Genomic DNA, 27,477 nt, shown 5'->3' with positions numbered 1-27,477 from the left:
TCCAACCCTCCTCCGCCTCCTTCCTCCTGACACACACACACACACACACACACACACACACACACACACACACACACACACACACACACACACACACACCGACAGCCCCCATCTGCTCCCAATCATGGGTGCAGCCAGCGGTCAGGTCGCTGACAACCTACACAACATAGGCACGCTAGGCATGAGGTCAGCCATACAAACACACATACTAAGACACACACTCATGTAGGCGTGTCCTGAAATCAGATATTTGGTTGTAAACATGCGCACTGACGAGACGCTCTGAAACATCCGCGTTAAAAACAAAACAAAAGTAAACCTACATGCTATCTCTCTGTTTCACACACACACACACACACACTGAGGCACAGTGACAGATGAACATGAGACATCCTGGCGGCGTGCTTCACTGATGACAGGGTGTCATGGAAACGCCCAGTGTTCTCCATGGTTACGCACTCTTTACCCCCCACGGGATACTCTCTTATGATTGTTCAGACAGAACACTTGAGCTACTACAACAATTCAACGTGGCCAAAACACACACACACACACACACACACACACTTTTTCTTATCAGGATCTAAATGGACACAAATTAGCCTATTATGTGCTTTTGGGATTAGAGCGGCGATTTAGCCTAATAGTCTGTTTTCGTGCTCTTGCTCACAAAGCATGGGAGATATTTGCCAATAAAGCCTTGACGTTTAAATCCTAGTTGTGTGGATCTGGAGTGCATCTTTAGTGGAAAAGACGCGAAAGCACTTTCTTTTACCTTCTCATAGTTAGACCGACTGGCTGAATTGTGGATCACATGCTGGCGTCACTTTCAGGTTTCGACCGTTTGGCTTCCTGTAAAGCTTGTGTCTCAACATCCCTTTTTGCGTGTGTGTATGTGTGTGTGTGTGTGGGTGTGTGTGTGTGGGTGTGCGCGGTTGGTCTGGCTGTGTGAGAGGTCTGTGTGTCGATGCAAATGCACAGGAGCCTTGATGTGTTTGCTCTGTACAACATGCACCAGTAATGAAGACAAAAGCATGTAGCGAGGCATGACTCCCTCACAGTTCCTTCTGCTCATTAAGCTGTTAATGCAGCTTCCTGTGCATGTGTCTTCAGGCCACTGATTAATAATGCTGCTTGTTTTTCATTAATATCACCGTAATGAACACGCACAGTTGAGCATGATTGTTAAACTTTTCCTTTTTTCCCCCTCCAGACTCCATTGACCAGCCTATATACGACCCCCCCCCCCACCAAGAGTGAGGGGAGTGGGGATCTGATCGTCCATCATCTCGGCGCCGTCACAAGGTGGGCTAACATCCCATATGGTTGGCATGGAAACGGCCTGCTGGGTTTAGGTTGAGTGGTTTGCCAGAGACAGTTTCTTGTTGTTGCCACACTCTTGCAACATCCTCCTGACCTGAACGCTGAGAACAGTGTGTGTTTTCTGAAGCAAATGTTTTATGGAGGTGTTTTGTGTTTGAGGTCTGGATTTAGGAAGGTGGGATAGTTTTTGGCGAATGGGTGGTGGTGGTGGTAACTAGAGGGAAACAAAGAGGGTTGAGCACATGATTTTCAGGCAGATGAGAAAACAGAGAGTGGGAAGATGGCAGGGAGACAGGAGGAGAAATCAAATTATTCTTTGTGCTCTACCTGCCACATAGGCTGAAAGAGAGCATTAATCTTTTACCCCTGCCTGCAGGTGACAACAACAAACACACACACACACACACACACACACACACACACACACACACACGTACCTAGACTTAACCAAACCGCACTCTCTCTTTCGTTCACGTGCAGTCTCACGCATGCTTTTGCAGGAGTGATTGTGTGCAGAGTGAGGTGTGTAAGAGAGGGGAGGAGGGACCAGACTCCAGGCAGAGGAGATACAGGACATGAACAGCCAAGAGTTAAAACAGGGAAGTAAAAAGTCCTGTTCATTTTCCATAGATAATGTTGGGTGACTGACAGTTGGAGCACTTCTGAGACTTGGACGGGCATGAAACTCTCCCATTTAAATCATTAGTATAAAAAGCATTTGTTTCTTTTGATAAAAAGCCAGGAGAGAAGATTGATAACGACAACATCATTGAAAGAATTTACAGAAGGGAGAAATATTCCCAAAATCTGTTCTACTGGGTTAGACCATCGGGCTTGTGCAAGTACTCCAAGCAAAGCAGCTGCAGCTCTTGTTATGTCACTGGTGTGAGTTTCCATGGTCAGACCAGGGCCGTGTGCCTCTGTTTTGTCAACAGAGATTATGAAAGAGAGCGGCTGGCAGGCAGGTAGGCGGGGGAGGCGACAGCTATTTGCATCACCCAGCCTGAGCAAGGCCTGCCCGGCAAACTCTGTCACCTTCCCTCTCCCTTCCTATCTACTCTTCCCTTTTGTCGCCAACATCCAGTGCCCTGCTCACACCGGTCCTGCCTTCTTGGTCGTATCCACCCCAACTAAAAAAGAATGGAATGGAAACCGAGACGCTTGTCAAACAAACCCACAGGAAGTTGTGATGGCAGCCTGTGCCACAGTTCTGCCATCTCAGCGTTTGATAGATGGTGAATGAACGTACTCAACCAACCATTGTTTTACCAGTGAGAACTCTTCTATTTTTATTTGCCTTTCAATAAAAAAATAAATAAATTTCTGTGTTGACCTTCAAGCTCTTGAACAGAACAAATTGTGTGAGTTTTAATTCAACCCAGAATGAAGCTGTATCATTGGCTGAATCCACTCTGGGGTTGACGCTTAAACAGGAATAAATATGTACAGGTTAGTGCAACACAGAATAAAGATATGTCTTGATTGTATTTGTTGTTGTTCATTTTTCCCGTGCACTCGCCATCTGCCCCCAGTAAGTCTTTCCGACACGTTCTTGTTTGTTGCATTGTTTTTTTTCCCCTGCTGTGACTCACTGTGTCGTGGGAAGTCGTCTCTCCACTTTGCTTTCTGTCTGCCCAAACCTAATTTTTTTGTTTTAAGCTGCTGCTCATCTATTTAAATTCCGCTCCTGTAAAAGTCCAAGAGTTTAACTCACCAGTGTTAGTTATTGAAGCTCTGCTCATCTTATTGTAAACATTTTTATTGTGCTCACTGAGGTATACAAAAAACACACCAGAGTGAAAAAGTACCACTCGGTTTAAAGTCATAGTTCTAAAGGATGTCTAGAATTGGGAATTGTGTGACTTGAATATTTGAATTTAAGTTAGGTAAACAACTTTCTCCTTCCTTTCAAAACAGAACTCATTCATTCATTGTTTAAATTTGAGAAAACAAATGTTCTCTGATTGACATCCATGTAATGAATAGTTAATATTGAAAGTTTAATCCACCGACTCTACAAACCATTTAAAGGTTATTGTTAGAAACAATAAAAAATCTCTTTGCAAACTTAGTTTTCTTTTGTGCAATAAAACAGTTTGTAATTATTTAAAAAAAATAGCTGAAACAAAACAGAAACCCCACAGGCTGAAATGTCATATGCATCCCATTTACACAAAACAAACGATATATTGAAAATTTTGCTACTCATACAGTCAGTTATAACCCAAGCAACCCTTTCTCCTCAGCGTTCATGCATGCCAACTGCATGGAGGAAATTCATAATATCCAGTAAAATGCTTTCCACACAGCATATCAACAGATGTGTCAGAAGCATTGTGTCGTTTATGGTGAAGATGTCTGACTGACAGTCATCACTTTAACAGAGGTTAGCAGGAAGTTCAGGGGGTCAACAAGAAACATTCAGATGCACCCTCTGGGAACCGTGAACATATATAGTAAATGTCATACAAATCTGGCCATTAGTGTTCAAGGTCATGGAGCAATGTGTTGATAAAGGGGGATATTTGTACATCTAATACGTCACAATTAGATCTCCCAGTAGTCAACTTATGTCTGTGGGACTGCCCTCTATCATGTGAACTTAACTTGGAATGGGTAGCATTTCCCTTTTCCCTCTGTATTGCCATAAAGCCATAAAGTCTGTGGTTCCTGGTGAGCAATGCTCCCATTGAGCTCCAGGCTACAGGGTCACTGGCAGGCTGCTGTCCTGTAGCAGACCTGAGGAGTTTAGCTTTACCCCAGGTGATGCCACAGCTGTGTTGACCTTAGTGATCCTCCTTTCGCAAACCGTCTAACGACCCGCAAATTTGTGGGTCAGCTGTCAGCGTGAAGGCGGTGACCCCTTGAAATCATCAAGATCAGGGTCCTGACTCTGGTCAAAGGTAGTGTGAGCGTTCAGAGCTGCTTACCTGCATGGGTGCACTCACCTGTACGTGTCAGAAGGCTCTCCCATGGCGGCTGAGTCAGCTGGGAGCTAAATGTGTCTTTGTCTTATTTGAATCTCTGGCCGAGCCACAAGCAGCTGCTGCTTGGTAACCACTCTGATTAACAGCTTCCCACTATTGCCTCTGGCCCTGATTAATGTCTTTGAGTCATCTTCAACTATATGAGTTAGTCTATAGACCTAAATGAACATGCAGCTGATCAGAAGCAAATGCAGAAGCCGTGTGGCCCGGGGAGTGTGTTTGTTTCTGTCTAACTCTAAGCTGTTGTGTCATAAATGATGCCTTCCTTTCCACTTAATTTCCCCACTAATTTTTCCATCTTTAGGCTCTTTGTTTTCATGCTAGGTGTATCTCCAACTGAGCAGAGTAAATGTTTATGTAAACTTTCAAACAAGAAAGAGGTGCATGGGAATCAAAGTCTGTTTCCATTTGTATTGTAATATTCTGAAGAGGGAGGCAAACGTGTTCGCAGCTGTTCCAAACAGCCACACTCCTATGGAGACCGAAAATTTACATCCTTGATATAGACAAACGAGGCATGATAATTGTTTAAATATGAGGATAGAGGTGGACATTTTCAGACTATCCTGGGTGTGTTCCACTGAGTTGTAAGCATGAAAAGTCACAAAATAGTTCTCTTAAAAATAGTTGTAATAAAAAAGAGGGCTTGAGACACAAGAAACCCTCCTTACTATCATCCCTCATCTCCACATACCTGTACAACGGCTGCGTCATGTGGGTGCGAATGTCAGATTGTTTGTTTTGGAAAGTTACACATATTGTCAGACACAGAATCCTTATTGCTGCTTGGATCCTTAAAGAAGCTTTTAGAGTCTTTTCCTCCAAATGTAACTGTATACTCTAACCATCTACAATAGATCATCAAAAATAAAAGCATAATTATTTTCATGACTTCATTTAATCCTCTTCTCGATGCACCGGCTTTTCCCACCATAGGCTTTTTTAATTTTTCCAATTCTAATTTTATTAATGCAATTAATACAACATGTGCATTAACCCAGGTGCAGAGACACTAAGTTACTGTCTGCTTTTTGTTCTATACTCACTCTCTCTCATTTACTGCTTCTCACTCTTTCTCCCTTAAATTGCCATCTTTATGCCCATCTCTCCTCCTCTCCTTGCTGCCCTCCAAACTTCCATCACCATCTTCCATTTCCCTCTTTACACGTCTCATTCCCACTGCCCCCTGCTGCTGTATTGTACCCACCGCAGCCCCGCTGCCTCTCTGCCACCAGGCCCCACTGCCTGTGGCGTGTAATTGACTTTCTCCCTGCACTGGAAAAGCGGGCGGCCTGCGCCAGGCTGGAGGTGACCCATTTCCCTGGGGCATTCAGCAGCCTCCTAATCAACCATTCTCTGGGGCCGCCTCATTCACTCTGCAATTAGAGCAACTCCCCCTTTGAGAACTCCATCAATAGGCTGGCAGGCAGGCAGGCGGGCTCGTACGGCGGAGGAGCAAAGACGGAGTTTTCACTCAAACACTTTGCTTTGGCGCTTCAAGTTCTGAACCTTCCGACTTTGTGCCTCCCCCTTCTCTGCTTTTTGCCTCTCCTGCTCCTCGTCTCCCTCGTGGTAGGTTTCATCAGACAACAGCAAGCGGGGGTTTTGTCTAACTATGAGAAGCAGACGGGGAGGCAGGTAGACAGGCACGCAGGGAGGCAGACAGGAGGAAAGAAGGTACTCAAGGGACAGATTAAAAGTGAAATCTGAAAGAAACTCAAAGCGGGAGGGATTGAGCAAGATGAGCGGCGCGTCTTCAGAGCATCTCTTGCTTTTAGAACAAGATTTATGAGTATTCCCCGTTGTTGTCTTGCAAGGGAATACACTTGTGTTTCACCTGGTCTTGAAGACATGCATGAAAGCAGCCTGCATATTGATTCTGTCTCAATAAGAAGGTGTGTTCACTGCTTGTTTCAGCCGGATATGATCTTGTTGCGAGCCAAGAGCGCCCGACTGAAGATTAGAACGTTCTCTGAAACGAACGCAATCAGACGTTTTTGTGGATTCGCTCTGATCCCACAAGAAGGAGCCTGAGATGATGGTGCATGGTGATTAAATAACAGGCCGGCATCTCTCCCCCTGCCGTTGGCCTGATTTGCTATGCAAGAGAGGCAGTGCTCTGGTCAGAGGATAACCATGTAATCAATGGAATGAAAAAGCTGCTCTGGCTGTGAAGGTTAAGAGGGGTACTGGAGGCTTTCAGCCCCCTCTGTGTGCCACACATGCATTCAAAACACACACCAGACAGTCTGAATGTTACATCTCCTCCTCTTTTTTCCCCTCTCACCTGTTCCCCTTCCTTCCTGTCTTTCCTTGACATGCTTTTATCTCTTTTTCTCTCACTTTGCTCCCTCCTACTGCCTCTACCTCTTTTCGCTCTGATTCCCCCCCTCGGTATTTTTTTCTTCCTCTGCATTTTCTCTGTATATTGTCTGTCTCCCACTGTATTTGTTCTCTCTCTCCCCTTCATTTACTCTCCCTTCCTCCATCCTCCATCCTCTTTTCCCTCCCTCCCTCCTACCTTTCCCCAGTGTCAGCCACTGTCACTGTGGCAAAGAAAGTGACCAATCAGAGTACACTTCACAGCACCGGCTTCTCCCTCCCACCCTTATTTCTTCGGTTTCTTCCCTCTATCTCCTCCGCCTCCTCCTCCTCTTAGCCTCCTTTCGTCCCATCTGCTCTCTTCCCTACAACCTTTATCAGCTCACTTCCTGGAGACGAAATGTGATGCATTATGGGAGACAGACGGCTGTCTAACGGGGTTAGTTGTGCAGTGTGGCTTATCATCAGAGACACTGCTAATCCTCTGTGTGTGTGTGTGTGTGTGTGTGTGTGTGTGCGCGTGTGCGTGTGCGCAAGCGAATGTACCATATGAGCTGATGAACTCATACTTGCACAGGCCCACACAAACAAACACAAGCTCACATGCTTACTCTCTTTTTCGGAGGAGGAGGCAGACGAGACATGTTTATGTTCGTCAGTCTCTGCCAGGAGAATACGATTTGCATGATATAAGCATATTTTACCCTGCTGTGAACTGTTTTGCACCGTATCCACCAGCCTCTGTATTGGTTATTTTTGCTGAGTTCAAAAGGACAACTCCAATGTCTGCTACCCTTCACAATTACCTAAATAATAGGAGTTAAAGGGACTATATAATCCCTTTCTCTGCCTTTATTAATGCCTTATTTACAGCTATATATGTGTGTGCTCCTTCAAATCAGGTGCTGATATGTGTACACGATGAGCGGACTGGGGGAAAACTCCATGGAGCCTCTGAGCTCAGAAAACCGGAAACGCAAGCTCTCCACTTGTGACACGCCTGGTCTGGGGTGAGTGTGGCTGATCAGCACAAAATGCAGGGAAAGTGTGCTACTGGGTCAGTGGTTTCTCTAGCCCGAGCCATGTGGCTTCTTTTTGTGCTGCGATCAGTAAGAACCGAAAATGTGTACAAAAATATAAGAAGATTTTTAATGTACTTTTGGTTGTTTGAAAAGTGTTTTCTTTAACCTGGTAAAAGTCTTATTGAGTGTAAAGGATGGTAGGGATATACGCCTGCAGACTGACCCCAAACCACAAATGTATTTAAGTAGACAATGTTTTGAGTGGGATTGAAACGTAAATAAAATATACACAACATCAGGCCAAGATATCAGGCCAAAATATACACGACAGGCCAAGAAAACACTCATAATAAAGACATAATGCATAGTAGCTATAAAATAAAAAGGGAGACAATTTTGAGAAGTACACTTATTCTAAAATGTCAAGTCCCTTGAGGCATATTTGTGATAACAGGATATATAAATAAAATAGGCTTGACATGACTTAGCTTTCATGTCAAGACAGGGAGCAGGGGAAATGGCAAGCGTGCTGACAAGTTGTGGTTTTTGCGGGGGTTATGCGCTGGACTATTTCCTGGCCAGGTGCAGTGACTTGCTGGAGTCTCTGTCGGTTTCTGGGCACTTTGTGTGCCTGTGCCCAAAAAGCAAACAGTTGCTATGCTTTTTCTATCAAACTACTTACCACATATCTTGCTGCCAAACTACATTGTTTTCAAATGTTTGAACATCACTGACAATTTGAGAAGAGTGGAGTAGCATTAGCCTAGCTCTGATCCTTCCACATTTCCCTCTGCAGCTGTGAGAGGAAGCGACGGGAGCAGGAGAGCAAATACATAGAGGAACTGGCGGAGCTGATCTCCGCCAACCTCAGCGACATCGACAGCTTCAACGTCAAACCAGACAAATGTGCCATCCTCAAAGAGACGGTACGCCAGATCCGCCAGATCAAAGAGCAGGGTGAGTGGACGCAGTTGTCTGAAATCCTAAAGGCTACTGAGAGCTGGAACTGGACAGGTGCACCGCAAGTCAGATGAACTGTTGAGAAGTGTGTGTGTAGGAAACATTGGGAAAGGTGTTGGAGTGGGGAGACAGCTGGGGGTTAGCAGAGACAAACACACGTGCCTCCTCAGAGCCCAGGTGCAAGGACAAATCAGTCATTCAACTCCCACAAATTTCACAGCCTCAACTGTTTATGTTTGGGAGGAAACATGGGCATTGCTTTGTGAACCTGTCGTGTGTGTGTGTGTGTGTGTGTGTGTGTGTGTGTGTGTGTGTGTTATGGGCATGCACAGCTGTGTTCTGGCCTCGCCAGGGGCTGTTTAATTGGACGTTTGCAGGTAATCACATGCCCATCCATTCTGCTGAACTGCTAAATTATTAGTTCGGTTACAGCTGCTATTGTCGTAGTTCCGTCTCCATTATACAGCGGTCATTTCTACAGCAAACAATTTTAAAAAGCTGCAGGCTGAGACACTTGCTTTGCAGATGCACCTTCAGTGCAGACTGGACATATTTTAACTCTTAAATTCAGACCTGTGTCAGTTAAATTTTTACCATTCAAGGCAAATTTCTCGAGATTAGGGTGACAGCCTGTGGTAAATTTTTTGCTCTTGTGTTTCTGCTCGGCTCAGTCAGCGACTGCCACCTCGACAGGATGGGGAAGAGGCTACAGCTGGCCCTGACTGGCTGCTGACATGTTGCCATAGTTACAGGAAGTGAAGACAGAAATGACACAGGCGTTTAGACTCTCTTTCTACCTGTTCCTCTTCTCCTCCTCTCACTTTCAGTTGCTCTTTCTGTCTGTCTTCATTTTTTCTCTTTTCTCCATCAATCATTCCTGTTTTTCACCTCACTTGGATTTAATGTACTCTGCTCTTGCATCTTCTTCCTCTTCTGCTTCTTCTGCTTCCCCCACCCCCACACCCCCTCATCTGTATTGCAGCACAATGAGTTGCAGCATCTTCAGGTTTGCTCCCAGCATCTTAAGATATTGAGTGAACTGATGGAGTGCAGCCTCTCTCTTTCTGTCTCACACGCACTCTGTTAATGTCTCATTCTCTTTCCTCTCCCTCTTTCTGTCAGTCCTTCTGTACCTAACTTCACAGCGCCTGGCTGTATGCAGCAATGGCTTTTTTTTTCTTTGTGTGGGCATCTGTGCCCCCTGGGAACTAATCAGATAGAATGATTCCTGTAGACGAGCAGCCCCCGCCTCTTTCTCAGACCAAGCCCTGTATTAATACAACAACCCAAACGCCAGCCGTTTTCTTTCCACATCCCTCTGGTTCAGCTCTGGCCCTTCCTGTCTCTCTCTCTCTCTCTCTCTCTCTCTCTTTCTCTCGCTCTCTTTATCTGTCTGTCTTTCTTTCCCCCTCTCAGCCTCAGCCCCTCCATTAATTCAGGTGCCTCAGCTCCTGCCCCTGCACCATTACAGCTTCCAGAGCCTCTCTAGCTCTCTCCCGCGCGCTCTCTCTCTCTCTCAGCCCCAGCCTACCAGACAGTCCCTCAGTCTGACACTGAATATAAAGCATGAGGACGGCTGCTACCTGCTCCACATGCACCCAGCCCTCTACTCCTCCTGACGGGCTCCTCAGAGAAACCTGCCTCCGTCCGTCTCCCTCCTCACCTGTAGTTTTATATATTCAAAAAAAAAAAAAAAAAAAAAGGAGTGAAGATTGAAAAACGCTGCCCCCTGCTGGTGCAGCTAGAGTAGTAAATAACTGTTTCCTCCAGGTTCAGGTATCGTTGCTCTCACCTTGTGTTTCTCCTTTGCTCTTTTTTTGCTTCTTTGAAGGCAGTTGGGCTTGAAATGGCTCTATGTTGTGTTTTCTTTCTTAATGCATTTTTTCTCTTTTCCCCTCCCTTTTCCCTCCCACAGGAAAAGCTTCATCCAACGACGACGACGTTCAGAAGTCAGACGTGTCATCGACAGGTCAGGGGGTCATCGACAAGGACCACTTGGGGCCGCTCTTGCTGCAGGTGAGTCCAGCTCTCCACGCACGTCATTCGAACAATATTTTTCCAAGGTTTGATTGGCTGGTGGTGACTTCCTGCCGCTGTGCTCTCAGGCTCTGGATGGCTTTCTGTTTGTGGTGAACCGCGAGGGCAGCATCGTGTTTGTGTCGGACAACGTGACGCAGTACCTGCAGTACAAACAGGAGGAGCTCATCAACACCAGCGTGTACAACATTCTCCATGAGGACGACAGGGAGGAGTTCCACAAGAACCTACCCAAGACCAACAGTGAGAAACACACACTCACACTTGCACACATAGACACAGGGAAGCTGCACGTCTGCTTAGAAGTAAACCCACTTGACATCTTTCACAGGGCCGAGGTATAAAACTAACTTTGAGAGGTTACAACAACTCCATACGCACCTCAACACAAACTCACTAAGTTATTTATTCCATACTTAACTCCTTCTTTCCTTATAATGAGGAGCTCCCAGGAAGCCTGTTCATGTGCATGAGTGGTTTTCAGAAGGACACACACACACACACACACACACACACACACACACACACACTCACTCACCTGACAAAACACACGTGCACAGGAGCACCCACCCACTCGGTGCTAAGCAGGCAGAGCGTAGCGCAGCTGTCAGTCACACTCAGTGGTCCAGACAGTGTAAAACAGGCCTGAGCTCTATTCAGATCCCATAGCAGCCATCTGGAAACTACTTACTGCTGAATAATGCACCTCCACACTTTCCTCTGTTTAATTCACTGTGTGTTTGCATGTGCACTTGTATGTCTTATTGTGTATATTTTCATGCATAGATGTCCGTAATGGGATTGCAGTTTTTGAAGGTGCTACCTCTGTGTGTGTGTGTGTGTGTGTGTGTGTGTGTGTGTGTACACCCATGAGTATGTGCATAGAGCACTATTTATAAAGCTGATTAATTATGGATATGTGTGCTCGACTGAACCTGCTAAGATTAACTCCACAGTAATGTTCCTAAGCTGTGGTGGTTCCGACATGCCATTGACACGTTCTCTCACTTATTCCTCCCCTTCCCCTGCACGCTCCTTTATTCATTCACTCTCTTTTATCTTTTAAAACTCATCTTTACTCTACTTTTCCTCTGAGCGTCCCTTGTGCCTCCCTCAACTCACTCTTTTCTCAGCCTCATTCATACTTAATATGGCTGCCTACTAAGATGAATATTGTGGTTGTCTGTTTCTCAACCTGATTCTCGCTGCTCTCCCCCACCCCTCATTGTGTCTCGCTCTGCTGCTCGGCCCCTTCATTATCTTTTGGTCTCATGAATGAAATACCCTCTCGCTGCACATTCCTGTGGGATGACCGCTGACCGTGCCAGCTACCGTCAAACACACACACTCGGACACAAGCGCCCAAGACACACATGCACTAACAAAAACAGACGCACACTCAGCGCACAAATGATGAAGCGAGCTTTTGTTATTGGCCAGTGTGTTTTTTGACCCCTCTGCCTTGCCTCGATGTTGGCTAATTGTGTCTGAGGGGAGACATCGGTCCCTGTGACAGTGCTATATTTTCTCTGTTGAGGAGAGAAACCCAAGGCCTTGTTAAATCACCTGTCACTATCAGTTAGCCCCTCCCCACTACTACCATCCCACCCTCCATCCTCCCCCGACATGTCTCACTCTCCTGGGTTCTCGCTTGTATCCACCCTGTACCTGCCAGACAGAAACCTCCAGCCAACTCAAGGCCCTGATAAGGCTTCACACAGACCTCGGAGGACAGTTAGATATCTCTCTGAAGTTTGCCTCCCCCTTTTCACTCTACCTCCTTCTCCCCTGTGAAGGTGACCCCTGTCTAAATGAATGTGTATGTGTGCAGTGATGAGGATTCAGGGCCTAAATGAGGATAGATGGCTGAGTGTCCCTGGCCTCTGCCCGCTGCAGAACAGACTGAGAGGGAGTGTTATTGGAAATCGACACCTTGGCTACATTAATCCCATGGTCCATTTAGCCAGGGATCTGAACAGCAGGAGAGGCTTCTGCTTCTCAATTTAAGAGGGAAAATACATGTTGCAATGTGGTTTGTTTGTTTGCCCTGTGTGTGTTGGGGTATGTGGATCCGCGGCAGGAAAGGGTGTGAGCTGTTGCGATATTTGATTACAGAGAACCCATTCATAGCTACATTTGTTTTCAGTCCCAAGAGTTGCATGCTCATTCTATTTTACTCCCGAGTATAAATTTCTTTTTGTTTGTGTTTCCTTTTAGTAAATGGAGTGTCGTGGGGAAGCGAGGCGGCCCGACAGAAAAGTCACACCTTCACTTGCCGAATGCTGGTCAAGTTTGGCCACGCCCACATGGAGGAGGGGCCACGCTACGAGACTATGCAGTGTTTTGCTCTTACCCAGCCCAAGGCCATGATCGAGGAGGGGGAAGGTACACTGGCAGAGACCCAAATATACATGCTTTTTAGTTCACAATAAGGGGTCATTATTTTAGGAGTTCACTGTATTGAAAGAGATTTATTCATCTGTTTGTTGGCACTATTTAAAGTCCCCCTCCACTCAAAAATGTGTTTTGCCTGTTGTTACTTCACTTTGACCTCTGCTGAGCCGAATGATGTACGTGCAGACATTGATTCTAAAAGGCTGTTTTCACATTCCTTCGGAAGGGGAAAAGTAGGAAAGTTTCTTAACACATATATGTATAAGCATGAATTTATGAATTCACAGCTCCATTTGAAATCCAGTTGTGGTCCAGTATGCAACTTACACAAATTGGGTGTGGAAATGTAAAGAATGGAATTTTTTGATGCTCAGAGAAAATTTGTTAGAAAATGCCCGCACATTGACAGAAATACTATATGAGGCTCATGTAAGATGCAGAAAGAATTAATACACAACATGTGCAAAAATGTGAAAAAAGAGAACATTTCGGTTATAGTATATATATTATATGTATATCATCAACACAACTTTTCACCTGACACTGTTTCTTGAAAAGAAGAAAGCTAGAGAAGCAAATCTCAGAAAGTCAAAATAGTGAGCCTTAAGTAAATGCAATGATCATGAAATCTTACTGACACTCCTCTCCTTTCACCTGCAGACCTTCAGTCATGCATGATCTGTGTGGCCCGTCGGGTGACAGCCATGGAGAGAACGGAGAGTTTCAATACCCGGCATGAGCTCTCAGGTGAGGAGCTGCATACCCTAAATGCCCGCTAAACAAACACAGAAGCTCAAACAGGACAGGATGTTCCTTCTTTATCCATGAACAGGTTTGACTCATCCCCCTTTCATGTCCTTGTTTTCTTCCCCCTCACTCGTCCTCCTTCCGTCCTCCCCTGCAGGTAAACTGATCCAAATTGACCAGAACTCTCTGCGAGCGTCGATGCGTCCCGGCTGGGAGGATTTGTTGAGGCGTTGCATTCAGATGTTCCTTCAGCACAGTGATGGGCAGCCCTGGTCACACAAACGCCACTACCATGAGGGTGGGTCACACACGAACACACACACACCTGGAATCAACTGCTGAAGTCCTTCAAACTTAGCAAATTCATTCTTGTTAAGCGCTGTTAAATCCACAATGAAAGAGCTGGAGGCAAAATGATCAGGATGTTGTTATTTAATTAACTGTTTACTCTGTAGTGTTTTCAATCTTCTCTCTTACAGCACAATAGTAATAGCTATGAACGGTACACTATCTGACTTAAATTATTTTGAATTTGTTGTTGTTACCTATCTTGGCCAGGCCTCCCTTCAGAAAGAAACTCAATGAGACCTACTGGTTAAATATATAAACACACATACACCTCATGCATTAGTGTATTAATATCGATCTCATGAATACAAATGTCTGAGCGCAACAACATTGATCCTCTCTTTAATCACAGAGTGGCTTTACGCGCAAAGACAGTGATTGATGACCTTTGTTATCAGATTAAATGTTTCAGGGTGTTCATTTGTTGTTTTATCTGTCTGTGCAGCCTTTCTGCAGGGTCACGCTGAGACACCCTTGTACCGCTTCTCCCTGTCCGACGGCACTCCAGTCACAGCCCAGACCAAGAGCAAACTGTACCGTCACCCCATGAGCAATGAGCCTCAAGGCTTCATCTCCACTCACCTACTACAGAGGTCAGAAACTGAAAGTACACGCTCCATTCAGACACAGCAAACGATGTCATTTACTGTACTGACAAAAAAGCACTTCCAGTGTATCTATGTGAGGCATTCATGCCATATGAATAGCTGAAGTAGCAACTGAAGTAGCTTTTATATACTGACTGATATTTTAGTTGCATTTATACTGAGCATCTATACTCTTAGAGCGTTTGTTGTGGGGGTTACAGTGTTTTCAAGGTTATTGCATTTTTTCAAACCTTGTGCTTGTTTTCCTTCTCCTTCCACGCAGGGAACCAAACGGGTACCGCACAGCTCAGGGTGGTAGCATGATGCCAAACACTATGAGACAACAGGGCATGGGAGGCCCCAACCCAAATGCCCAAATGAACATGAACACCGGTGGGGGGATGGGCATGGGCAGCATGGGCAGCATGAGCAGGGGCTTTGGCATGAACGAGCAGGGACACATTGGTCACATGGGTCCGATGGGAGGCGGCCCTATGTACGGAGGGAGCGGTGGAGGAGGAAGTGGAGGTGGAGGCATGGGCAACCGCATGATGCAGATGAATCAGATGGGGCAGATGAATCAGGTGGGGCACATGAATCAGATGGGTCCCATGAATCACCCAGGCCAAGGCATGCAGCAGCACCCACAGCAGCCCCCGTTTCAGAGCAGCGGAGGGTTTGGGCTGAGTGGCATGAACAGCCCTTCGGGAAGCCCCAGAATGGGCGGACCCCAGCAGGGTCTCCTGATGTCTCCCCGAAACAGAGGGAGCCCAAAGATGGGTGCCAACCAGTTCTCGCCCGGAGGTAAGTCGATCAATGGCAAATAATTCATCATCAGTTATTTATAAATGTATTGTTCGTTTTCTTGAATTAATTTGAATTACGTTTTCCTTTCCAGGCATGCACTCACCCATGAGTGGCATTGTCAGTGGTGGAGGAAGTGGGGGAAGCACTACCACCTTCTCCAGCAGCTCCTTAAACGCCCTACAAGCAATCAGTGAAGGGGTAGGGAGCTCACTCCCCTCAACCCTAACGTCTCCCTCGCCAGCCCTTAAACCAGACAGCTCTCCCAGCGTCCACTCGTCCTCCTCTTCCTCCCAGCCCGTTCAGCCAGCCAAACCAGGCCAAGATGGCTCCAAAAGCCCAGCAGGAGGATTAGGGCCTGGGCCCAGCGACCATCACCACCCCATGCACCACCATCACCACCATCATCAGCATCCTCAGGGTGAAAGTTCTGCAGAACGCCCAGACAGCCAGACAGCTACAGTGGCTAAAGAGTCTGGAGAGGGAAGCAGTGAGGCAGGGATGGTGAGCTCCGATCCCCCTCGGAGGGTGCCAGACAGTAAGGGGCATAAGAAGTTGCTGCAGTTGCTGACTTCCCCAACTGAAGAGCTGGGAGTAGGTGGCAGTGGGCCAACAGGGCCCCCTGTACCACCCCCACCAACTAGCAGCAGCACTCCGGCCAGCTCAGACAGTAAGGACCCCACCGGAGGCATGACTAGCCCCTCGTCTACTGGAGTCTCCTCCTCTTCTTCAGCCAGTGCCAATCCAGGCCAGGCAACAGGGCCAGGGGCCGTGTCAACATCACTATCGTCGGCCCACTACACAGGGTCACTGCAAGAAAAGCACAAGATCCTCCACAAGCTTCTTCAAAATGGCAATACCCCAGATGAAGTAGCTAAGATCACAGCTGAGGCTACAGGAAAGGTGACATTGGGGGGCCAGGAGGGAGGTGAGGTTGGAGCAGGAGGACCAGGAGCCGGGCCTGGGATGATCACAGAGCCTAAGCAAGAGCAGCAAAGCCCGAAGAAGGAGAAAACACATGCTCTCCTCCACTACCTCCTCAACAAGGATGATTCCAAAGAGCCAGTGGATGTCAAGCCTAAACTCGAAGAGCTAGATGGGAAGGGAGCCCCAGGGGCCACTGGTGGCCCTGCACGAGACTGTGCTGGATCTGGGCCCGTCCCAGCACCCGAACATCCTGAGAGCAAGATCAAGTCAGAGCCACCTGATGACGTAAGATTGCTTCTTTGTTGAGACATGATTGGACTGCAACTATAATATTGGTATTGACATTTAGCTAGCCACGTTACACCGAAGGCACCTGCACCGGCTATTTGGTCTTTACTACCTGTGATCTGGATTAATGTGAATCTTAATAGACATTTAGGTAATAACTAATTTGGTCTATTTTATTGTTCAGTTGCACAACCTAGAGTCTATCCTCGGAGATTTGAGGGGTTCAAGCTCTGACTTTTACCCGGATCAAGCTGGAGGTGGAGGGGCTAACGACGCTGGAAACAAACCCCAAGGTTGCCTTGACGACAGCCTGCAGGGTAAGTGGTCCAAGGACTAAAGCCTATTAGAAGTGACAGTTACATGCAGAGCAGATGTTATGACATCATATGTGATATCAACATGAAATGCCAGTGAAACAACATCTGGCATCATCATATGCTGTCTTTCTGAGGTTTGTTTTCCTCCTGCAGCTTCACTTCTGGTCTTCTTTCTTCAAAGCTTCACTTTTTTTCTGACCCTCTCGCCTTAGTTATGCTTTTGTTATAGGAATAACACTTGGTGGGCATATGCAATGCTTGATAGCAGTATTCATAGCAGTATTAAATACTATGAAAACATATGCAATTATATATCCTCACTCTCTTAATACTTGGTTTTTATGCATTCATTCCTATGAAATGGTCCTCATATGTGGCTCACACACAATCATGTAAGCTTTATAAACACTGAAAAATATTATATGATATCAATATTTTCAAAATGCTAGAGGGGGCTGAGATATAATTCTTTCACATATCACTTAATTTCATGCAACAAAGACATTATTTTCCCTATTCTTGAAGAAGGAGAAGCATCTGATCAGTGAGGTCTGTGGATCATATGCGGCTAAATGTGCCAATAACTAGGATGAAAACTATCGTTCCTTTTCAGCTATTGCCCCCAAATTGTGGAATGATTTACCTACACATATTAAACTGGCACCCACCCTTCTTACTTTTAAATCTCGCCTAAAAACACATTTGTGTACCATAAAGAGTGGTTGTGGTCCTTGTTGTTGATAGTTTTGTTGATTTCGTGTTTGTATATTTTTATGCTGCTTTTGTATTATTATACTGTTGTAAAGCACTTTGGTAACCTTGCTGTTTTTTAAATGTGCTATATAAATAAAGTGGATTGGATTGGATTGGAACGAGTTTATATTTATGTGTACAGGGAGTCCAGGAATGGGTCCCGGGCCTCGGGGACCCTTCCAGAGAGCCATGTCCATGGACGGGAAGCCTCCAGGTGGGCCTGGAGGAGCAGGTAGACGCCCCATGCTCATCAAGCAAGAGAACATGATGGGCGGCCAGGACGGTTACCCAGGAAACATGGGTGTGTGTTTTAAGTGGTTTAAGTATTTTGAGCACATTGTTCTCACTTCTCAAAAAACGTAAAAACGTTTATGATACTGACACATGCACATCTGATGTTTATGTATTATCAGGACCAATGAATAGGGGCATGGTTCCCCAGAGGTCTCCAATGGGGGGGTCAGGGGACTGGGGCATGTCCCGCTCCAGTGCCAGCCCCGTGGGCTCAGCAGGACATCCCGCCATGATGCGCCCAGGCATGGAGTATAACACTAGCAAGAGCATGATGTCTGGACCCATGGTCAGCCGCTCCAATAGTGTACCGGGAACCAGGTCTATGCTGCAGCAACAGCTCATGGAAATGGGTATGACTGTCAAATTGTTGCCAGGTGTTCATGGTGTACATGCTGTCCTGTCCATTACCTCTTACCTGTATAACCTGTAACTTATCAGCACTAAGATACTCTGTATGTGTTTAAATTAGAAATGTATTGTCTGTTGTTTAGGAGGCTCTGCTGACATGGGCATGGGTATGAGCCCCTTCAGCCAGCAGGGCCAGCCCAACCAGTCCTCTTCCTGGCCAGACCCTATAATGGGCATGGAGGGTAACAGGTCAGCGCAACATCCCTTATTGTCTGTATTCATTCCTAATTAGCTGCAATGAGCTGAGGAGGCAGTTTATTCTGAAACTGTAATGTGTGTGTGTCCGTGTGTGGATCCATTGTAGACGCCAGTTTGGCAACACCTTAGATGATCTTCTGGTGCCTCCCACCACCAGTGAGGGTCAGAGCGATGAGCGGGCCCTTCTGGACCAGCTGGATTCTCTGCTGAATAACACGGATGGCATCGCTCTGGAGGAGATAGACAGAGCCCTGGGAATCCCAGACCTCGTCAGTCAGGTAGGTCATCAGAAAAGATATAAAAACACTCTCATCTCTGTGCTCTTTAGATACCTCTAGAAGTAAAGTAAAGGAGGAATGATCAGTCTGCATATCATGACTCATAAGTGAGCCTTACATTCATTTTTGCATTAGATATTTCAGTCATGACTCTCGCCGTGTTCAGCCTGTTCCTTCACCGAAGGGAGATAGATGAGCCCAGAGGAATCTGTCTGTGCTGCTTAGAAAAAGACAATTACAGAGCCAACCATTTGGAAATTAATCAATTAGACAGAGAAGTTTGACAAACTCTTTTTGTCCTCTTGTCCTGTCTGCTCCAGAACCAGGGGGCTGAGCAGCAGATAGAGCCTTTTCCAGGGCAGGACCCGTCCATGATGCTGGACCAGAAGCCTCACTATGGACAGGGTTATCCCGGACCCCCCGCCATGCCTATGCAGTCTGGCTATGGAGGGAACCCCATGCAGGGACAGGCCCAGCAGGGGGGGTTTGGGCCCATGCTCTCTCAGATGGGCCAAGGTGGCAGCTTCGCCGGTATGGGTGGAATGGGCGGCATGGGACATCCCCGTGCCAACATGATGAGACCCAGGATAATGACAGCCAACAAACCCATGAGGCTCCAGCTGCAGCAGAGGCTGCAGGGACAGCAGGTATGAATACAGGAACCTCAATGATTCATCTGATTACATGCTAGCAAGTAGCTTGTGTACCAGTTACAGTTAATACGGTAGCTTTTGATGGCTTTTTAATGTTGAATTTGCGTTTAGCATCCTGAATTTGCAGCGTAAGTGATGTCTGATGCTTAATTTTCATTCCATACAAATGATTCCTAGCCACAATAGTGCACCATATGTGTTAGTACAGTTATTTATCCGTTAAAATACGGTATGAAAGTATGACAGGGTCAGAGTAACATTTGCTCCTCCATCTTATGTTGAACGCTCGTTTTCCTGCTTCAGTTTATGAATCAGACACGGCAGGGCATGGCCATGAAGATGGAGAACCCGGGAGGCAACCCTGGCATGAGGCCAAGCATGCAGCCTGGCATGGGAGGACAGGTAGATGACAAAAAACATTTTCATAGATCTTACAGATGAATCAGTGCGATACTGATTTTTTTAATATGAGAGTTAATGTCACAGATTTTTTGCTAATATCAGAATCAAGTTTGCAATCCACGTTGTGGTTTATCATCAAGCTGGAAACTTTAATTCATCAGGAAGTCCCTCTAATGGATGAACCTAGACCAAAATCCATGTAATAACAACATTACACATTAACATGTATAACTGTAGACATGATGCTGAAACCCACAAGTTATTAATGGATTGCCAACATTTAAATAAAATGGATAAACACAAGCCAAAGGGATTTTCCCAGAGGTTGTGCTTATTATTATTTTATTGTCCTTCTAATTATTCTAAGTATTTGTATGATATTAAGAATAGTTACAATTTAAAAACCCTTTATAAAGGGTGACTGATCAGAATGTGGTACTGATCCATTCAACAGACCAGATTGTCCGTTGTAGTCTTTGCTTCTCTTCCATTTGGTAGCCAGTTTAAAACAGACAGTGATGGATGTACAGAGAACAGACTGATTGCCATGTAGAACTGGCTCAACAGATCCTGTGGCAGGTTCCGCTTCCTTAGCTAGCTCAGGAAATAAATTATCTGCTGGGCCTTTTTTAGGAGGTTATTTTTCAGTTGTGCTTTATTACATAGATCCCAGAAATCTAAAGGTTTCAATTGCTGCTATTTTAAATTAGTATTATTTTATATTATTTTAGGCCATTTTCTTTGCCTTCAAATAATAGTATATAGTTAGAGGCAGACAGGAGCTGGATTCTAACCAGGTCTGCTGCAGTTTATGTGGACGCCCAAAGTATGGTTAGAGGAATACAGGTACTTTCCACTGGAGTCTACCTTCATCTCCACATTATATCTCCATATCAAATGGCCTACATGTCCTTTGTTGACGTTCATTTGATGAATTAATTAGAGGGGTCCATGTCGATACAGTCTTATATATTGTCGTTGGTGTAAAATTTGCTTATATAATTTTTTTTGCCTTTTCTTGAAGATATCTGTGATGCAAATTTGTAGTGATACAGCTTTCTGAAGTTATCTGAAAATGAAAGCCTCTGCTTGCATTTTGCATTCTTCACATTGATACTTTTTTAATTTTATTAAAGCTCCAAATATATTTATACCACATGCCAAACCTCCTCATACTCTCTGATTATGTTTGTTTTGTGTAGCCGGGTTTCCTTAATGCTCAGATGATGGCTCAGCGCAGCAGAGAGATGGTCAACATGCAGATGAGGAGACAGCGCATGATGATGCTGATGCAGCAGCAGCAGCAGGCAGCAGCGGCTGCTGCTGCAGCCGCAGGAGGATTCAGTCCTCCTCCAAACGTCACGGCTCCTGGTGGCATGGACAACCCTATGGGCGGGCCAAACATGGGCCCCCAGCCGGGCCCTCAGCAGTTTGGATACGGTGGGAACTATGGTGAGTATGCTGAGCTGGGCGCCCAAGAGAATACTGCTGCTCTCTGGTGGTGAGTCTGTGCACTGCAGGGTCATGAAATAAAGCAGATTGGTAGATTTATGTCAAACACAAAATTTGTTACAAGGCTGTCCATGTACATCTCCCTTGTCTCTGTTTTTTTATAGTCAGACCAAATATTGTTATTGAAGGGATAGTAAGTATCTGAACACACTCCCAGGCAACAGGATCGTCAACTATCTTTATTTATCACTATGTATTTTCTGTGGAGAGAGGAGTGAACTGAGGCTGGTTAATTTTTCTTTACAGGGATGGGCCAACAGGGTGACCCCTCTTTCGGCCCTTCAGGTGGCAGCCCTCCTAACGCCATGATGCCCAGCCGCCTGGGGCCTCAAAATCCCATAATGCAACAGCACCCACAGGGCAGTCCCATGTACCAGGGTGCAGATATGAAAGGCTGGTCGCAGGGAGGCATGGCACGCAGCAGGTATGAAATCATGCACATTTCCGACAGGTACTACAACACTGTGCTGTCATCAGGGAGAACATTTTGCTTCAGTTTTTCTTTTCTTGAATGCATTCCGTTAAAACCGTCTTCCTTCCTGACGCTCTCCTTCACCAGTTCATACCCTCAGCAGCAGTTTGGGCCGCAGGGACCTCCAGGGCAGCAGCAGTTTGGCCAGCAGGGCAATCCAGGCCAGTATGGGGGCATGATGATGAACGGAGGCATGCCAGCCAGCGGAGGAGGAGGTCACATGGGTCAGATGGGGGGGCAGATGGGCATGAACCCAATGGTGATGGGACGTATGCCTATGGGTCCTGATCAGGTAGGTGTAGTGGGTGGAAGAGTCAGAATGCTTAAAGGACAGGTTTACATGTTTTCAAGTTTATCTTAAAACAATACGGACATGCCCATATGTACACTGAAAGGGTTATTGCTTGCAGTTATCATCACCCCTGTCCATTGTGGGCGCAGAGAAATATCTTCTTACAGTATTTTCAGTGTAAGAGATAGGGGACAAAATGAGAGTTTGTTAAATGTGGATAGAGAAAACAATGAGTCCATTTCCATCCAACTGTCATTATGTAAATTTTGAATTTGCACATTGAAAAAACATGGAAATGATGAGAAATAAAAATCTTGAAATACTGCATGTTTTTGTCTTTGGCTGAGGTGGAAAGGTGTATCGATTAAAGCAAAATATAGCAAAGTGCAATGGAAACAGACTTAATCATGACAGACTTGAAACCTGTGACTTAAATGTCCACTGAAGCTTCTACCCTGCTAGGAAAGACAAGGAAAAAAATCAGATCTGTGTGGTGGAGCAAGGAGGAGACTGTAACCGTCCTCAAATTTATACATGAAACAAACATAAATGCCAAATTTCCTTCATGTTATGATTATTATTTTCCAGTTTGAAGTTTGACTGGCACTCTTTTAATTACATCATCTAATTTCACCCTCTTCTTCTACAAAGATTTAATGGCACCTGGCTGGATCATTAGCATTACTAGGTGTTTATCTCGATGAACCAATTTCTAATAATCACATAGCGGATGGATATTAATTTGCTTTTTCTTTTGCTGACACTTCTGTTCAAATTTAAGGCTTCATTTGTATGGAATCCTGTCTACTGTTTGTTTGTACTATTTATAGATAACATTGAGGAACTAGCATGAGACAGCTAGATTTTGAAAGGATCCAACTGAAAAAATCCTAGCCCCTCCCTTCAGGCCTCCCTCCACAGCCACTCCACCAAAACACAGTCATACTCAGTTAGTGCACAGGCAGAGTGGGAGCAGGTAGGCAGGTGGACTGGCAGGTCGAATGAAATGATTGGACGTGTAACAGCCAAAGTTAATGGATTTTTCTGTTTGTGTCAGAGCATTTGATTTATAAGAGAATTTCAACAAATACAGCAAAAAAATTCTTCTAAAATAAGTGACCTACCATAGCTTTAACTTCAGCTGTAATTTAAAATTAATTTCTGCACATAACGAGGACTGAGGATTTATTCTTGCTTAAATTGAAATTGCTTAAGAAGAGATTTCTCTGCATCCAGGCATGTTAGCATTGTTTTAAGATTTTCTTGAGAAATGTGAACCTGTTCTACCTGATACTAGTAGCTGTTCTGAGGACACACAAAGCTTTGGTCAGTTTTGTTTTACTTGCTCACTATTTTTTTCTCTTTTCCTCCCCTCAATCCAGAAATACTGCTGAGCATCGCAACAGAAGCATTTGTCTCACTGTGATCTCCATTCAGAGATCGGACACGGCTGCAGCACTGGAGTGTGTGGAGGACCCAGCTCTGTGTGTGTGTCTGTGTCTGTGTGTGTTTGTGTGTAGTGCTGCACTCCCACCAGACGGGGGAGTGAATTTCCTTTGGACTCATGGCCAGTAACAGCAGTCTGGCAACCTGGGGAAGACAGAAAAGACGCACACACATGAAAACACACAGCGTTCATAAAAATCAGAAACACTGTGATACATTTACACACATAAATCCTTAAACATTCAGATAGACGGCTCTATGATTCCTCTCGTAGACTGTAGTTTGAATATTCCTCTCTTTATGAGCGGTGTGATTCTGTATGTGTGTGTGTGTGTGTGTGTGTGTGTGTGTGTGCACCTCGGTAAACACACACCACTCGCTGGACCAAACGGCGAAGGTGGACAGACTCTTGAGCAGATCATAGACTTGAACATGGACGTGTTAAGACATTTCCTGTGTCGAATGTACCATGAAGCTGTGTTCAGATTTAAAACGTAGGATTCCTTTCTCGTCTTTGAACTTCGTGGGATTTTTATCCGCCGCCTCTCTGCTGCTCCTGAAGGATCTCTGCGCCCGCGACGTAAAGCAAACATGGTTCTAGATGACGAGCCATCAGATTGTGACACTGAGATGAATGTCATTAGCAGTATCACATTGTTTCGTCCTCCAGGACACCGCTGAGCTAAAGTACGACTGAATTACTTGTTGGCTGATTGCACTTTAAGGAAAGGCCAACAACAAAAGGATTGTGGCAATATAGAGGCCTTTACCCAAGAATTAATGCAGAGCAGCAGACATTTACTGTTTATTTTTTTCTGTGTGTTCTCCAACTTTTCCTCTCCGAGTGATGGGGGCTGTTGATTGCAAATGGGTAACCTTGATGATCTTTGTTCTTAAGTGGGAACCAGTAGAAAGGCAGTAAGCACAGATTTTATCCAACACTCTCATCTACAGTGTACCGATTTATTACAACAAGAGAATGGACCGTTTTTAAGTCATTTTAAAGTCACTCTTGAAACAAACGGACTTCTGTTAATGTTCAGGACTCCACCTATATTTATACAGATTCATGACGTGATCATTTTATCATTCCAGAGGTAATTTTTAGACCCAAATGTTGCAGATATTTTGATTACCTTGCACCAATTTACAGTGTTACTCCAAGTGCAGAATTCAAATTGATTGCCACTTATACACTTTCTCTTACAGTGGGAGCTAATGTAGACATAATCTTATGTTAGATTTCAGTGTAGATTTCGAGCAATAAGCCTTCCGCCTGGTTTTCCTTCTGAGGACAAAGCTGAAGCATCATTTACTCAAAGCGACAGCACTGCAGTATTAGACATGATGTCTTGTTTGGAGCTCTTTTTTTTCCTTTTGTCTGTGAATATGAATTGTAAATACGCTATATATATATATATATATATATATATATATATATATATATATATATATATATATATATATATATATATATATATATATATATATATATATATATGCTTTTGTAGGTCACATACTGTTTTTGCACAGATTGTAAGGCTTGATATTTAAAAGTGTAATTTTCTTAATCCGTCATAGGTCAGCTTTTATTTTCAGTACTTTAACCATGGGTTGGAAAGGAAGGGCCTCCTTTTTATAAGCAGTACGTGTAGATTTTCTTTCATACTGCAGCTTTCATTCTCTCAGAAGGCACTGTTTGTTTTTTCTGAGGACATAATCTTAGCTAAAGAGGTGCTAGTGTGTAATTGTTTTGTTTTTCTTAAATAATAAATAATTTTTCTTTTGACAAAAAAAAAGAAAACACAAAATATGCCTATACAAAAAGAGTTGACACATGATTGTGTTAGGCTTCTAGGGACCCAGATGTCTTACCAGTATGTGGGGTTGATATTTTCTTAACTGAACCTCATGCTTCCATGTGTGACTTTTAAGTTTCACTCCTGAGATCTCTGTGCTTTGAATTTTGCAGATTTGATCGTTCAGCCTCCGACACGAGACTTCAGTCCCACTGTATAACTGTCCATAAGTCCTTTTTGGGTTTTTTTTGCAGATGTTTAATCCTGATGGAAGCAACATAGCAACACAAGAAGTAGTTTGAATCCCTAATTACCTGTCAAACTCCTGTCATGCAATTGTTTTTTTGTTTTGTTTTTTCATTTAAATTTGCCTTTCATTGTATTTCCTGTGTATCTTTCGTTGAGAAACCTTTGAACACACGCTCAATCCAAAGATTTTGTTTGTCATTCTGCAGTGCTTAGAAACAGTTCCTGACATAGATTGTGCAAGTACTCGTGTGCTTTTACTGTTGCACATAACCTATAATATACATTGAACTAAATATGTTTAATTGCATATATTATAACCCCATCTGTATGACATAGAGTAGAGATAAGTCTGGTTCTGCTGAGGTGGTTTGAGTTACTGTTTGTGATTGTTTCTTCTTTTCTGTAGAACTTATGGCCAGTTGAATTGTGGTGCTGCAAACGGTTATTTCACAAGAGAATGTTGAGATTTTCTAAGCTGGAGAAGGAGGTTTCATAGTTGATGTCATTATGTCTCAGAATAATAGCTTGGAGTTGTTGTTTGTTTTTTTTTAACCCCAGTCTCAATGAAGAATATGAAAGTTTAATCTACAAATATATAGAAAAGAAAAGTCTGTGTTTTGCTTTGAAGGGAAGAAACCCCTCTCAGTGCATTGTTGGAGAAAAGAGAAAACATTATTTCATTATTCTACCAGTCATTATTACAGGGTGTAAAATACTATTGCATTTTTTTCTTACCTTGTTTCTTGATGTTAATATCGATGTAAATACAAATTTATATTTAAACATTACAATGCCTCTGCTGTCTTTTTGCACATGCAAATGTTTCAAAATACAGAATACCTCTCAAATAAATACATAAAATAAAATACATAATACTCATGCCAGAAAATGTATCAAGATAAAATACATGTATTTTGTATGTACAAAATACAGGAAAATATATTTTTAACCTTGAGTCATTCTGAATTTGTACAAAATGGCAGAACATTCAGATGTTGATAATGTATACAAAGCTCTGGTGAGAGTTTGAACCCTACAGGAAGGAAGAATAGGAAGTAGAAAATATTATGTTTTGAATGTACAAATCTGCTCTCTGTCTATTTGAAAGACATGAAAGTTGAGACCCAACCACTGAATTTAGTAGCCTATTTAGTTGCCATTAAGAACAACTTTTCAAATGCTTCTGGTGTTAAACGCCTCCTGTGTGGATGGAATATCACTCTTGCAGATAAGAGGGTTGTGTTAAATCTGGCAAAAAGGAGCTTGATCAGTGGGTAATGGTTTCATGCACGGTCCAGCCATATACAAGGTTTTGACCTAGTCTTGTGTTTTATGAATCATAGGGAAAGTTTTTTGAAAATACAAAATGACCCCACCCTGAAGTATCTGGTTACAAATTACATTTAAATTTTTCAGACCCATCACATACCAATTACAAATAAGTATTTCAAATACAAGTAACAGAAATACTGCCCATCTCTGGCGGCAAGCAAATGCAGAGTCCAGCCATGTTGTAGATTTGACTGAAAGTTTGTTTAACTGCAGTAACGAGGCCATTTGAGGGCCACAAGTTGCAAGTAGGGGTTCTTCTCATCATTTATGATGACTGGAGTCTGCCAGTCTGCATGAAGTGGGAAGTGCGTGTGTGTTGGGGGTGT

The 27,477-nt window shown here is 44.4% G+C and overlaps 1 protein-coding gene across 3 annotated transcripts in view; it reads left to right on the top strand.

Annotated features, from left to right (window-relative positions):
• Positions 1–26,607, top strand: part of LOC119905269 (nuclear receptor coactivator 3-like) — a 65,784-nt gene extending 39,177 nt beyond the window's left edge. For 2 of the 3 annotated variants that reach the window (XM_038722121.1, XM_038722122.1), the window contains exons 2-23: positions 1,214–1,305; positions 7,535–7,642; positions 8,451–8,611; positions 10,530–10,630; positions 10,720–10,894; positions 12,869–13,036; positions 13,706–13,792; positions 13,950–14,090; positions 14,586–14,733; positions 15,011–15,531; positions 15,626–16,743; positions 16,931–17,063; positions 17,959–18,117; positions 18,230–18,460; positions 18,602–18,707; positions 18,823–18,994; positions 19,315–19,641; positions 19,951–20,049; positions 21,252–21,501; positions 21,808–21,985; positions 22,121–22,325; positions 23,708–26,607. In XM_038722121.1, coding sequence (XP_038578049.1) covers positions 7,554–7,642; positions 8,451–8,611; positions 10,530–10,630; positions 10,720–10,894; positions 12,869–13,036; positions 13,706–13,792; positions 13,950–14,090; positions 14,586–14,733; positions 15,011–15,531; positions 15,626–16,743; positions 16,931–17,063; positions 17,959–18,117; positions 18,230–18,460; positions 18,602–18,707; positions 18,823–18,994; positions 19,315–19,641; positions 19,951–20,049; positions 21,252–21,501; positions 21,808–21,985; positions 22,121–22,325; positions 23,708–23,719 — 4,581 coding nt within the window. In that variant the 5' untranslated portion in view covers positions 1,214–1,305; positions 7,535–7,553 and the 3' untranslated portion in view covers positions 23,720–26,607. The remainder of the gene's footprint in view (positions 1–1,213; positions 1,306–7,534; positions 7,643–8,450; positions 8,612–10,529; positions 10,631–10,719; positions 10,895–12,868; positions 13,037–13,705; positions 13,793–13,949; positions 14,091–14,585; positions 14,734–15,010; positions 15,532–15,625; positions 16,744–16,930; positions 17,064–17,958; positions 18,118–18,229; positions 18,461–18,601; positions 18,708–18,822; positions 18,995–19,314; positions 19,642–19,950; positions 20,050–21,251; positions 21,502–21,807; positions 21,986–22,120; positions 22,326–23,707) is intronic. The other variant, XM_038722123.1, reaches the window with a different exon arrangement.
• The last annotated feature ends 870 nt before the right edge of the window (positions 26,608–27,477 follow it).

The sequence above is a fragment of the Micropterus salmoides genome, unplaced genomic scaffold (assembly GCF_014851395.1).
Source record: "Micropterus salmoides isolate LMB-PRFRI ecotype aquatic unplaced genomic scaffold, ASM1485139v1 Ms_hic_scaffold_16, whole genome shotgun sequence".
Lineage (NCBI taxonomy): Eukaryota > Metazoa > Chordata > Actinopteri > Centrarchiformes > Centrarchidae > Micropterus > Micropterus salmoides.
The sequence above is the reverse complement of the archived record's forward strand: the minus strand, read 5'-3'. Positions and strand labels throughout refer to the sequence as shown.